The sequence below is a fragment of the Salmo trutta genome, chromosome 32, assembly GCF_901001165.1.
Source record: "Salmo trutta chromosome 32, fSalTru1.1, whole genome shotgun sequence".
Taxonomy (NCBI): Eukaryota; Metazoa; Chordata; class Actinopteri; order Salmoniformes; family Salmonidae; genus Salmo; species Salmo trutta.
In genome coordinates, this window is record NC_042988.1 from 17514069 (window position 1) to 17528795 (window position 14727).

The 14727-nt window shown below is 45.2% G+C and overlaps 1 protein-coding gene across 6 annotated transcripts in view; it reads left to right on the top strand.

Moving 5' to 3' along the window:
- Window positions 1–5847, top strand: part of LOC115171280 (myocardin-related transcription factor A-like) — a 47843-nt gene extending 41996 nt beyond the window's left edge. For all 6 annotated transcript variants that reach the window (XM_029727937.1, XM_029727936.1, XM_029727939.1 and 3 more), the window contains 8 exons: window positions 53–496; window positions 616–1416; window positions 1563–1772; window positions 1880–1996; window positions 2343–2492; window positions 2599–2688; window positions 2844–2901; window positions 3004–5847. In XM_029727937.1, the coding sequence (XP_029583797.1) occupies window positions 53–496; window positions 616–1416; window positions 1563–1772; window positions 1880–1996; window positions 2343–2492; window positions 2599–2688; window positions 2844–2901; window positions 3004–3599 (2466 nt within the window). In that variant the 3' untranslated portion in view covers window positions 3600–5847. The remainder of the gene's footprint in view (window positions 1–52; window positions 497–615; window positions 1417–1562; window positions 1773–1879; window positions 1997–2342; window positions 2493–2598; window positions 2689–2843; window positions 2902–3003) is intronic.
- The last annotated feature ends 8880 nt before the right edge of the window (window positions 5848–14727 follow it).

The window sequence follows — 14727 nt, forward strand, 5'->3', positions numbered from 1 at the left end:
AACCAACTGTGTCTGAACATTTCACATTCTGACACCTTATTTTGTCCTCCAGGTGGCTGAACTGAAGCATGAGCTCAAACTGCGGAGCTTGCCTGTATCAGGCACCAAGAATGACCTCATCGAGCGGTTGAGGAACTACCAGGCTCAGCAGAACAGTCGTGGTGGTGGTGGTAGTGCAACAACTACAACAGCAGGGGGTGCCACAGGGTCTGGGGCCGGAGCTCCCAAAACCAACCACCCAACACAACAACAACTACTACAACAACAACAGCAACTTTCCCAACACCAGGCCCTGTCCTCTGTGGTCCACCAATCAGGAGATGCAGGTGTGGTAACCTTGGCAACCTTCCCGTTCATGACCTCTGCTCCACAGCAGATCATGCACTTTGGCAGCACTAGCTCCTCCCCGCCTATCTCTCCTGCCCCCTCGGACCGCTCGCTAGCTGGGATGAGCCCAGACGAGACGAGCTGTAATGGAGACTCATTTGGGGAGATGGTAGGTCTCCTTTCTATATCAGATGTGTCCTTACTTAAAAAAATATATATGTTTTTATAGTGCCCAGAAATCAGGTTTTATAGTTTGAATCTTGAGACTACTTTTCTCTTTCCAAATAGGTAAGCTCTCCCCTCACCCAGCTAAGCCTCCATCCCTCCCCCCAGCACCTTGGCACTATCAAAGAGGAGTTGAGTGGCTCGGCCCCAACAGCCTGCCAGTTCTCCATGGCTGCTCTGCAGAAACGCCTGCAAGTAGCACCCCCGTCTGTGAACAAGGACCAGATGCTGCAGGAGAAGGACAAGCAGATCGAGGAGCTGACGTGTATGCTAAGGCAGAAACAGCGGCTGGTGGAGACCCTGCGCGTCCAGCTGGAACAGGGCAATAGAGGGGGCCGGGACGCCCCCCCAGAACCCCTGGGCCTTGTCAGGGTGAAGGAAGAGCCCCCAGACATCCCCAGCATCCCCTCCACATTTTGCCCCATTGCCCGCTCCCCGACCCCTTCCCAGTGCCACATGGAGGTCACCAAGATGACCATCAAGCAGGAGGTCGGGGATGTGGAAGAGGCTGTGAAGCTGTCCTTGGAAGCCCCACCTCAGCAGGTGCAGCTGGAGCAGATCCAGGCGCAGCAGCGGTCGCAGCTGGAGCAGCTGAAGCTGCAGCAGATGCAGCAGATCAACGCACTGCAGCTGGCACAACAGCAGGCCCTGCAGCAGCTGCTCCTACAGCAGAACCAGCAGAATCTGCAGAAACACCGCTCACAGCAGAGGAAGAAGAAGTCCCACAAGCAACAGCTCAAGCAGCAGCAACAGCTGCTGTCCCAACAACAACAGCAGATACAATCAAAGAACCAACAGCTGTTACATTCAAAGCATCAACATCAGCAGATATTGCAGGCACAACAACAGCTGAAGTCACAACAGGTCAGTGGCAGTCAAAACAACTCAACGGCTAGTCACAACAAGAGCTGCAGACAGTGACGGCAAAACAAATGTGATCCCAGTCAAAATAGTCAGTGTGTCACCTTGTGTTTTGTCTCTCACTGACTATTGCCTTTGGTCTCTTCCAGGTGTCTCAGATGTTCCTCAATCAGCAGTCGCGCTCCACCACTTCCTTCCCCTTGGATCTCCTCAAGACACACTCCACACCTACCCTGGTGACAGACAGCAACGGCAACCATTTCCTCATCGCACTGACCAATCACTGTGCCGAGAGCCAAGGGAGTGAAACGCCACAAGGCACTCCACAGGGCAAAGCAACCAATCGCATCATACTGCAGGCAAACATTTAAATCCCTCTTTCACTCAAACCTAATGTTTTTGTTTAGGGACTCCTTGTGCTGCTTACTTTTCGTTCTCACACCTTTTCTCTCCTTGGTCTAACCAGAGACTGCAGTCAACTCCCACCAAGCTGCCCAGCCAATCCCCTCTTCAGTTGTCCAGCAGTGACACCCAATCAAAACCGAAAACTCAACCAGGCCTCGTGGAACAGCCAACCAGAAAGGTAAGGGAAAGGTTCTAAAAGCCTGACATGTAGGTTGTCCGTTGAACAGCGGTCAATGGAGCCTCAATTATGGTGGTGACTGGCTTGTTGCTAATGTCCCATTAGAGTCATTCAGAATTGCCTCGGTGACTCCAATAATCGTCTGTGTTATGTGAATTAATGATGTAAACCCTGTAATACACTGATATCATCCTTGATATATAAGAGCTGATAACTAATGTAATAGTGATTATTATTCTGGTAATTACTGTAATGATATTCCTCATCTTTGTGATTTATGTTTTAAACTCAGAATGAAGCTTTCAGCTCATTTGAATCTCAGCTAATTAAGATTTATTTTGCTTAGGGACAGAAGGCGGGGCTGCAGGTGTCAACCAATCACTCCCCAGGGGTCGCACTCTCCTTCTCTGCCCCACCCAATCTCCAGCCTTTCTTCCCCAATGATGACTCCTCCCCTTCTGAAAAAGACGCCTCCCCCTCTCCTCCAGCTCAAACGGTAATTGTGAACTTGTTAAAACTTGTACTGTAGTTGCAATTCTCTAAAGGGACAAGTTAATAGTATACATTTTTAAGACATGAGAACATTGTTGTATTTCCATCAGGAGGATTTGAGTCCAGGTCTTGACCACGAACCCCTGTTCAGCCCTCCTTCTCCCAAACAGACGCCCTCCCCTAACCCACCGGATGACAAGGTAACCCACGCCGCCTGGTTGTCTCTCTGTTTCTATGTTTGTGTCTCAGAGGTCTCATTATGGACAACCATGCCGAGACTCTTGCTCTTCTGTATTCACCTCTCAACTCAGTGGCTGTGTCAGGACTTACTATTCTCCCTGTGTCTTGCTCCCAGGATAATGGATCCACCAAGCATATGGACGACCTCTTCGACATCCTGATTCAGACAGGAGGTGAGTGTTGAATGCCGATAGAGAAGGAGAGCTCCTCCTGGTTTCCTGATTCAATATTTGTCTCCTACTGGTTGACATTTCTTCTCTCTCCTCCTCTCCCAGAAATCTCAGCCACCTTCAAACCAGCGCCCGACCCTTCCCTGGCGCGATTGCGCCCCAACACCCCTTCCCCTTCCCACTCTCAGGCCCCCTCCCCTCTCCAGCTGCAACTCCACTTCTCGCCCCCCACCCCCCCCGAACCCGAGACCCCCAAGCCGGGCCCAGGGGAGGAGGAGGAGCTGCAGGCGCCAGCCACCGTTGACCAGGACGTAAGCAACACAGGAAGTGGACGTCTGGAGGACTTCCTGGAGAGCACCACGGGCAAACCCCTCCTGGGGGTAGAGCCTGGCGGGCCCCTGACCCTGATTGACGACCTTCACAGTCAAATGCTGAGCACACCCAGCATCCTGGACCACACATCCTCGCCCATGGACACCTATGAGCTGTCGGGCTACACGGCCAACCCCCCTGGCCTGGACTTCGGAGACCATGCCCTGGACAGCATGGATTGGCTGGATATCACCATGGGAGGGGCGAGCAACGAGATTGCAGGGCTCGCCCCACTGGGTCCCCTGGGCCCCCACACGCCCCCCAGCGTCTTCTCAGCAGACTTTCTGGACAGTTCAGACCTGCAGCTTCACTGGGACTCCTGCTTATAGCCCTGGACAGTCTTACAGTGTCATCCACACGGATGGATGCTGATGTTACGTTGTCAGACTCTTTCTCTCTTTTCTCAACGTATGGTACAACGACTCAAAAACACACTGGCTCTACTGCACTCTGAACTCAGTCCCTCTTACTGAATAACACTTTGATAGAATTCTTATGTGTACGCTTACGTTCTATAAGGCAGGCCCTCTTACACACGTAGCTTATACAGTAATACCTTTGTTAACAAACCCTGTGGACCGTAGTTGATGATGCTCCTTTATCTGAGCCTGTCAGCAGCTTACCGTAGCTACCCATCTAGACTATTGTCTGTTTATTATTGCCCTTAGTAGTATAAGTAATAGTATGGAGATATTGTAACAATGTTGAACCAGTAATGTGAGAACAAGACGATAATCACGTCTGTCTAGCAGCTTTAGGGTTAAAAAACCACAACCTACTTATTTTCAGGAGAACTTTAGAGGAGATGATCAGGGAAGCCAAGGTGAAGGAGAATCAAGTAGCTATTTGTTAGCATGAATGCATGCAGGAGTCAGACCATGGCTCCAGTGTAGCAGGCTGGTGAGCGCAGCTCTGGCTGAGTAGGAGAACTGCAGGAGGAGCCTGGTACAGAGGAGAGACACACAGACAGTGATATTTGACTAGAATGTATTTTTGCCCATAATATGGGGTGTATTTTGGAATATATTTGAAAATGCCAGGAAACATGATTTCATGTTTTAGAACACGTGGTCTTACTCTCTTAGCTTTAATGATATTGCTCTAGAACATCATGACAGACGTGATAGGATTTTATATAATTGATAAAAATGAGAACCTGCTTTTTTTTAACGGAGGTATTGCTGCTACGTAGCGTACTTTATCTCCTTGGACGTAGGTTCATTTCATAGACACGCAGAACTATGTCAGCCAGTACTGTAGCTAAAGTAAGTTATGGTTAAGAGATTGCAAAGATGGAAATGTTTGTTTCATTTTAACCTATATAAGCAATTAAGTATGCAGAGATGACTTGTTTCGTGTATGCTGTAGTCCACTCCATCAATTATAGTGATGCCTACTGAACCAGGAGCTGCATTGGTGAATCACGAATGTTGTGTTATTATTTTGGGTGCCCCTTAACATCAGGACTGTATTATTATTATTATGTACTGTATCAGTACCTTTGCCAAACAATTTTTTTATAAAGTCCTCCCTATAAATTCTTGCTGTAATATACCAATTTAGACACTGAAAATGTATTATAATGCACAGTTCTTTTTTTTGGACTTGACTCCATTTTAGGCAATGGAGCACTACGAAGTACACAGTTTACTGTGACAAATTCTGTCAACAGTGTGAACTCTGTATCCGGAGTTAGAATACCCATTTTTTATTTTATTTAACCTTTATTTAACTAGGCAAGTCAGTTAAGAACCAATTCTTATTTACAATGACGGCCTACCCCGGCCAAACCCGGATGACGCTGGGCCAATTGTGTGCCGCCCTATGGGACTCCCGATCACGGCCGAATGTGATACAGCCTGCATTTGCATGGCCTCAGACTCACAATCATACAACACTGCACACACACATGCCCACATGCTCAATTTTGAGCATCGCTTGCTTGTTTGAATGTATTATCCTTTTCATGGTTTGTTGCATATCACCATAAACATACATTCAAGATATGCTTCTCTCTCACTTCTCCTGTGTGTGTGTTTGTGGTGGGGGCGGACAGGCAGTTTCTGTCCAGTATATCCTCCTCTTTGACTTTGCCCTCATGGTGGCCTGACTGGTGTTGTTGAATGGAAAACCCTCCATGGTAGAGGGATTGTAGACCAGTCAGCCCCGATCTGCTGTATTAGGGATTCTGAAATGCTCCATTTTAAGTTGTCAAAACTTGAGGGATTTGGGGATTGCTCTGGGGAGGGAAACTGGTTGGGCTTCTTCATGATTTGGACATTTTATTATGTATTTTCCCTTTTTTTTTTGAAAAGTAATTGATTAAATTTGATAAATTGTGGTTTACAGTGTGGATGTTTGGGGGCCACAGCATGGAATGAGGGTTGAAGATGAACATTTTCAAAAAGCGGATACTGTGAAGTAATCATTTAGCACCAGAATCCCCCTAGAGCACGTTTCTCCAACTGGCGGCCCTTGTCCCGAATTTGACCAGTGGGTGATTTTATTTGGCCCCCCAAATTTTCTGAGCAAAATAAAGTACAATATATAATTGTTTTATTGTTGGACATAAAAGACTAAAAACACGAGCAAATCGGCTTCAAGTTATTTTAATTTTGGAAGTCAGTTCCGAAGAATTCCCATGCATAAGAGATATACAGTATGTGTTCATATACAAATGTATGCAAGGTTTGAAATGATTACATCTGTTTTGTGAAATATTTGTAAATATGTTCCAGCCCCCTGACCATCCGCTCAAGAAAAAATTGGTCTGCAGCTGAATCTAGTTGATGATCCCTGCCCTAGAATGACCAAACTACTGTATTACAACTAGCCCATAGATATAGACCCTGCTTTGCAACTGCCCACTTTCATGTGCTCACTTTTTGTCTGTGTGTCTGCAGGTATACTGACGAGGAGAAACACAAAAGTATATACAATTGGTATTGGTTTTCCACATGTTATGTAGATCACATGTATCATCTTTGTATACATTATTTTATTTAATGCTGCTGTGACTGAGTCCTTACAGGAAAGGGACAATATGGGAGGGGCTAGAGGAGAACTAGAAAGCTTTCAAAGAATCCTTTAATGGTTCCTTAAAATGTTTGGGGGGGGGGAATATGAACTGCTTATTGAAAGAGTTCAGTTTTGAGGACTCAGTCACAGCAGCCATCGTCCTCTTCCCTTACCTCTTCAATGAAGATCCAAGGGGCTTCTGGACACTTGTCAAAACTGAACTCTTTCAATAAGCAGTTCATATTTTCCCCCCCCAAACATTTTAAGGAACCATTAAAGGATTCTTTGAAAGCTTTCTAGTTCTCCTCTAGCCCCTCCCATATTGCCCCTTTCATTTAACTAACCAATCTGGAACCCCAATGAATTTTCCAGCTTTTATTTTCTCAGTGAAGAAGTGTCCCGTCTTTCCAGTTCCTCTTGCTACTTTATTCCTGACTGTAATTGAAGCTGAAACAGTGTGCAGGTCTCTGAGTATTGAGTAAGATACTTTATTCCTGACTGTAATTGAAGCTGAAACAATAGTGTGCAGGTCTCTGAGTATTGAGTAAGATACTTTATTTCTGGCAACTAATTGAAAACGTCACTCGAGACCCCCCGCCGCCCCCACCCACCCACATCATGCCTCCTCCCATCCCACTTAAGTCATTCCGGGTGCATCCAATCGCAATGAATTCCTCCGCATTTAATTCATTTTCTGCTCTGAAATAGTCCATCAGGTTTTATGGGCTGCCCAACCCCACTCACTACTCCATCACAGATCACCGCTCTTAAACCATACATATTGATTAGGGTCACTTGTGTCTTATGAAGTGGTGGGGGTACCTACCTGCCATTGTTGGGGGATTGAAGCAATTTCTCTGGAATTCATTTGACAAATGACAATCATCCGGTTGACATTATTGGGGATAAAAGAGTCCTGTAGAGGTAGAGCTGCAAATTGAGTTGATTGACAGAGGTACAGTACAGACTTGGAAGGGAACCAAATGCTTTTTTCTTTCCTGCGTTACCTCTTCTGGCCACCAGGGTGTGATGTGACCTTCAAGCAAAGGGTGCCTGAATAGCAGTGCAGGGGGACTATGCAGCTCTTCAGGAGTGCTCGAATTTAATTGAGTTTATGAAACGGTGGATGGGAAGATCGATGGAGCCCATCCATCTAATATACTGAGGTCGCTGTCAATGCCCCTCTCCAGATTGACAGGGTGTCCAGCCGTCCACAGACCATTACAGGACCACCGCGCCACTCAGAGCACGGCGCCTGCATATGTCAGTTGCGTGACCCGTGTCTGCTCTTATCTATTTCTCTTCGTCCTCCATGTTTTCCATCCACACACTTCCCTCTCTCTCCCTTTTCTTAAGCCTGTCGTTGCAGCCTGGGACCTCCCTGCCTGTGCACTGACAGCTGCTGTGTGCAGACACTGAGCCAATGAGATTGATGGAGCTGTCGCTGGCCTGCAGAGTGTGTGGGCGTGGGTGTGTGTGTGTGTGTGTGTGTGTGTGTGTGTGCGTGCAAGAGAGAGCATGTGTCGAGAGGGAGGTTTGAAAGGCTCGATATCCTCCGACTGCAGTCCAATCACCCCTTACTGTTGTGCCAGACTGTTGCCTGTCTCAAACCCCCTATTCTGCTCCCTCCCCTCAGGCTCAGCCACCCCTCAAGGCCCCCCATTCTTGCCGCACAATTAACAATCAATCAGCAGTATTACAATCACAATGCTGGTTCTTCATGTGGTGGGCTTATCTCTCTCTTAGTCAGCTCTCTCTGGTTTTGCTGTCGCTCTTGTCTCTTTTAATTTAGTGCTGTCTGTCTTTCTCTGTCTCTCTCATGTTCAATTCCTCCAGTTCTGCTTCCGTCTTTCCTTCTGGAAACATCACTCTCCTTTTTTCCCCACTTCCATTCGTTCTGCTCCTTTCATTGTCCCGTGCTGTCTTATTCTTGCTCTTTCTTTTCCTCCCATAGCTTTATGATTTATTCATTTCCTTCATTATTGACTGCAGTCCCTTTTGTGTTCATGGTCTCCCTTATCTACACAGCCTGGTCTCACAAACTAGGGGTAACATAATAAATGTAAAGCCTGGTGACTGAAATTGGTATGATTTGTTGATTTTGGTATGTTTGCATAAGACAAGAAACAAAAGGACGAAGGGTGGATGGTCCATCCGGGTGGATGGGTGGGATAATGCGACCGTCTAGCAACAATGCGACCGTCTAGCAACCCAAAGGTTACGTGTTTGATTCTCATCATGGATAACTTTAGCATTTTAGCTCATTTGAAACTACTTACTACTTTTGAGATACTTTGCAACTATTTAGCATGTTAGCAAACCCTTTCACTAACCTTAACCCTTTAACCTAACTCCTAACCCAGACTATTTGCATTGCCCCCCCCCCCCCCTTACGCTGCTGCTATTCTCTGTTTATTATCTATGCGTAGTCACTTTAACTCTACCTACATGTACATATTGCCTCAATTACCCTGACTAACTGGTGCCCCCGCCCTTTGACTCTGTACCAGTACCCTCTGCATATAACCTCGCTATTGTTATTTTACTGCTGCTCTTTAATTATTTATTACTTTTATTTCATATTTTTTACTTATCTATTTTTTACTTAACACGTATTTTTCTTAACTGCATTGTTGGTTACAGGCTTGTAAGTAAGCATTTCACTGTAAGGTCTATGTGTTGTATTCGGCGCATGTGACAAATCAAATTTGATTTGAACCCCTAGCCTAGCGAACTTTAGCTAGCTAACGTTAGCCACAACAAATTGGAATCAAATCAAATTTTATTTGTCACGTGCACCGAATACATCAGGTGTAGAGCTTACAATGAAATGCTTACTTACAGGCTCTAACCAATAGTGCAAAAAAAGATGTTAGGTGAACAATAGCTATATACAGTAGCGAGGCTATTAAAGTAGCGAGGCTACATACAGACACTGGTTAGTCAGGCTGATTGAGGTAGTATGTAGATATGGTTAAAGTGACTATGCATATATGATGAACAGAGACTAGCAGTAGCGTAAAAGAGGGTGTGGTGGGTGGCGGGACACAATGCAGATAGCCCGGTTAACCAATGTGCAGGAGCACTGGTTGGTCGGCCCAGTTGAGGTAGTATGTACATGAATGTGTAGTTAAAGTGACTATTCATAAATGATAAACAGAGTAGCAGCAGCGTAAAAGAGGGGTTGGGGGGGGGCACACAATGCAGATAGTCCGGGTAGCCATTTGATTACCTGTTCAGGAGTCTTATGGCTTGGGGGTAAAAACTGTTGAGAAGCCTTTTTGTCCTAGACTTGGCACTCCGGTAGCGCTTGCCATGCGGTAGTAGAGAGAACCGTCTATGACTGGGATGGCTGGGGGTCTTTGACAATTTTTAGGGCCTCCCTCTGAAACCGCCTGGTGTAGAGGTCCTGGATGGCAGGCGGTTTAGCCCCAGTGATGTACTGGGCCCTATGCACTACCCTCTGTAGTGCCTTGCGGTCAGAGGCCGAGCAATTGCCATACCAGGCAGTGATGCAACCAGTCAGGATGCTCTCGATGTTGCAGCTGTAGAACCTTTTGAGGATCTCAGGACCCATGCTAAATCTTTTTCGTTTCCTGAGGGGGAATAGGCTTTGTCGTGCCCTCTTCACGACTGTCTTGGTGTGTTTGGACCATTCTAGTTTGTTGTTGATGTGGACACCAAGAAACTTGAAGCTCTCAACCTGCTCCACTACAGCCCCGTCGATGAGAATGGGGGCGTGCTCGGTCCTCCTTTTCCTGTAGTCCACAATCATCTCCTTTGTCTTGGTTACGTTGAGGGATAGGTTGTTATTCTGGCACCACCTGGCCAGGTCTCTGACCTCCTCCCTATAGGCTGTCTCGTCGTTGATCAGGCCTACCACTGTTGTGTCGTCTGTAAACTTAATGATGGTGTTGGAGTCGTACCTGGCCATGCAATCGTGGGTGAACAGGGAGTACAGGAGGGGACCGAGCACACACCTGCCAGTTGGTCAGTAACATATCATACATTTTTCAAAACCGTAACATATTGTACATTTTTCAAATTCGTAACATATTGTAATTTGTAACATATCATACAGATTGTAATTCGTAACATTTCATATGAAATGGATGATGGACATCCACAAATGAATACGGTGTGTCTCGGGTTAACGCACAGAATAATATGAACTGCTCCGAGACCAGGTTGGTCTACACAATGTCAGCTGCTAGTAAAAATGTTTGAGAGCATTAAGCTACTATGTGTAACAGTATAGCTTCCGTCCCTCTCCTTGCCCCTACCTGGGCTCGAACTAGGGACCCTCTGCACACATCGACAACAGCCACCCTCGAAGCATCATTACCCATCGCTCCACAAAAGCTGCGGCCCTTGCAGAGCAAGGGGAACAACTACTTCAAGGTCTCAGAGCGAGTGATGTCACCGATTGAAACGCTATAAGCGCGCACCCCACTAACTAGCTAGCCATTTCACATCGGTTACATATGTACCGTTTGGACTATACCACAATATTGGTTTAGGAATAGCTATAAGGCGGCCTCTTTCGCTCTTTTTTTTACTCCCTGTCTGACAGACACACTCACACAAACATGCCCAGACACAAGGTTTCTCTGACCATTTTAATTTTTTATCAAGTTTATACAAAGAACACTTAGTAAGGTTTCCTCTAAAAAGAGATGGTTAAAAAGCCAGACAATAAGTTTGACCTTAACTCTTCCTCAAAAATGATTTTAATTAGTGCTGTAAAAACGGAAACAATCTTCATCATAATCGTCGTCATCATCAATGATAACCTCTTTTAAAATGTAAGTAAACAGCTAGGGAATGAAAGGACCCTATTGATGCTATGACGGTGTCTTTGAGACCGATTGAATCTGCATAGAACTGAAGCGTTAAGGTTGGGTGGGAGGGGTTTTTAATTTCCCTCATATCAATGTCTTCTGTTTTAGGATTGTTCCAATGAGCTCCTTCCAATCAACTGATCTGCTGCCCAAATGCAACATCCTGTAAACCTTTAGTGTAGTTATATTAATGCTCTATAACAGGAGTATGCTGCTATGTATTTCAGTCTTTTAACCTGAACATTTAACATTCCTAATTCAGGACATTGCCTCAGGTTGTCCACTACTGGAGTGGGAGGTTGCGAGAGGGGGATGTGGTTTGTGGCGTTTGGCTCTTTGCTCTCTCAGATGGAGTCAGTCCAGACCCTGGAGACATATAAATGAAGTCAAACATCAGTGACAGCTGGCCTGGGTCTCTGTGGCGATGTGGTGGCAGAACAAAACAATGCAGGGCACTAGGAGAAAGGGATGCCCAGATAAATGCTGAACTCATGGAGAACATGCCCAGACCAAAGGGTTGGACTTCCATTTTTTTTCTTCTGTTGACAGTGCCTGTCTTCCTTATACAATGTGAATGATAGCCACCAAATTAACATAAAATATGCTTTTCATTTGTCTTGCTGTGTCAGTGTGTACTGTACTGAATGCATGTGTGTTCGTGTGTACACATTTATTCACATCATGTAGGCCTACATGTTTTTCTAAACATTAAATATACATTTTTAGCTCCATTTCTCGTGGCCTTTAACTATGAATAAAGAACTGCATAATCAAAACCACATGTAAACAGAGAACATAAGAACACCTGCAACAACAAGGATTATTTTTAGATGTCAGGGCAGTATAATTAGTACAGGCCCGTCAGCTAAATTAATATCATTTCTGGTCAAAACATGCAATGTTCCAGCACCTTATTTACCTTGTATCTCCATTCTATCTAGACAGCATGGGCATATTAAGAGGTGTCCAAACCAATTTTTGGATTCATTTAAAAGCCATGGACCTTGAATATAAATCAAATTAGATGACAATTTCATTTACAACAATCCAATTTTAGATTTATAATTGGACTATTTTATTGACCAAGTCTACAGGCATTGCAACGGTACTTGATAGATGCTTGGTTAAGGACGTCAATTAAAATCCTCCCTATGTTTTCTTCCTTGTCTAAAGAGTTTACGCACCCACTGATACTGTTTCATGATGCTGAGGAAGAGGTTGGTATGGTGGCTTAATGGTAATGAAATCTTGCTGATACTGGGCCCCCTCGTAAGGTTAAGATTAAAAAGAGTACCAGTATTTGCCCTGCTTTACGGAGTGGAGTAGGGGGAAGGGGGGACTTTTAGCTGATACAACGAGTAGGCCTTCGCTCCTTAACCTCGCATATTTTCAGATTACTTCACATACTCCAGGGGTCTGAAACGCTACTGCCAGCTAACAACCCAGAGAAACAGACTCAGCCAAATCGGAGATGTCAGAAAAAATTAATTTGGACACCGCAATCTGGGTGACCCAAACACTGGTAGCTCTCCACTCAACGCAAAACAAGAGAAAGATGTGTTTTTCTTGTTTAAGTCTATAAAAAGCCCTTATATGAACCAAGTATTTAACAATTTTTAAAGCAGACAAGTGGTACAATATATATACACAAGTACAGAGCAATCAAAGGTAGTCTACTACCAAAAGTATGGAACAACACATGATTTGCAGATATAAGCTGCACAGGAATCAAAATCGTCAATCGTCATTGTTAACTAATGTGTTGCCAAAGCACATGAATACATGAGTGCATGTACCATACATAGTATCTGAAAAAGCACAAGCTTCAAACACGGGACGTTTTCTGTTGGGAAGAAGTGCGTGGCCAGTTCTGAATCTGAAAGCACTTCATCTCTCATCAGTCAAACGCTACTTTTTTGATAGAACTTCCAATCCAAATACAGTACCAAAAAAATCATACACAATATATTGCTAAGGATGAAACCCAAGTATGTCTACCAGGTTGCATTCAGATAACCTGTTGTAGAATAGTTGCGTTTAAGGAAGTTTTACAAAGAACAGTCATTCAGCTCTTTTAGGGTGCCGTATATACAGTGTAATCAGAAGAGAATGAGTATGCACACTAAGCTGATGGTCCACAGTCTGACATTCCCACTGTGTGCTATCAGTTACGTGTACTCAATTTCTCCTGATAAGAATTGTTTTGGTCCAGCACCTACAACCACAGAATGGGTGACTGTGAGATATACATGGCTCCTCTGTCCTGCTGTGGTGTATTATTTACATCGTCCAGTGTTGAGAAACTGAGGCAAAACTTTTGGCCAGTAAGCCTTCGACAGCTTTAATTCACTTTTGACTGTCCAACACAGACTGAGGCAATCCAAAACCAGTGGGCTTACTGTGACAGTATTGGTGTAGGATTCACTGTACGGAGGCCTGCGGCAAAAAGACTGGCATACCTGTGGGCCAAAAAGGCCCTTCACCGGGTATATGATACTCATGGAGGGTGTCACTATTTAGGACAGTCAGCAGTGTTTGTCTCCCGTGAGTCAGATATACCTGCGCGTCAACATTCGCTCAGGACTAGGATGGGAAGAAGAGGGATATTAAGGTGGAATCTCAGCCAATTACAGTGCTTCATTCCACTATAGGAGGCAAGCCAAGGCGCTAGCCTGGCGACATCCTGGTGCCTCGCTAGCTGTCAGCTTGGCCCCAGGCTGTGTTTGTCCTTGAGGCCTCACAGAGGCTCACCCTCCTCATGGAGACTCCCTGGAGCCTGAAGGATCCATGTGTCACAACGTCAGCATCGTTCAGCTAGCATTAGCAACACTATCCTAGTGCCTGCAGCCTGTAGAGCTCAGATGGGGTTTCAGAGGTGTCCACTCTTGCAGGCCAGCCCTGATAACTGCTTGTAGGTTTGTGTTTTCTTTAGTATGGCCTTGCTGGAATTGTGTCTGTAAAATAACATTTGAATCCGTCCAATAGTAAAAGGTCATGGAGAGCTAATGAAGCTTTTTTTCTGAGTGGATAGGGTTCTCAAGAGTTCTGATTCGCTAATGCAACTTCCTCTGCCGGAGAAGCGCAGGAGGAGAGAGAAGAGAGAATTAAAAAAAAGCTCAGTGGTCTGGTTTCTGAGAAAATAGTCCTAAATATCTTTCAGAAGAGCCTGAGATTGCAACAACAACAAAAAATCTGGGTCTATGCAGCTCTGCTTCCACCTCAGCTCCCCACATTTAAAGGACTCATGGATAGCGGATAGATGGGTACTTATTGCTTTGCAGACAGAACATATTGCTTGTTACTTGCACACATCCATTGCTTGTTCACAACCACTAATGCATCCTGAATGATAAAGGAGAGAGTCCATAGAATACTTTATATGGCTGGGCTGTTAAGCTAAGAATCATTGTGAGTAACCCCCCCCCCCCCCCCCTCATTTACGAACTGAAGTTAGAGAAAGCTAAATGGTGACTGTGCATGCTGCATATGGTAGCTATGAGTGCAGATGGGCATGATGCATATTTATACATGTACTGTGCATATCCCAACACTTCTCTATTTCTGATTTACTTTATTCAACCATATCATAAAAACAACA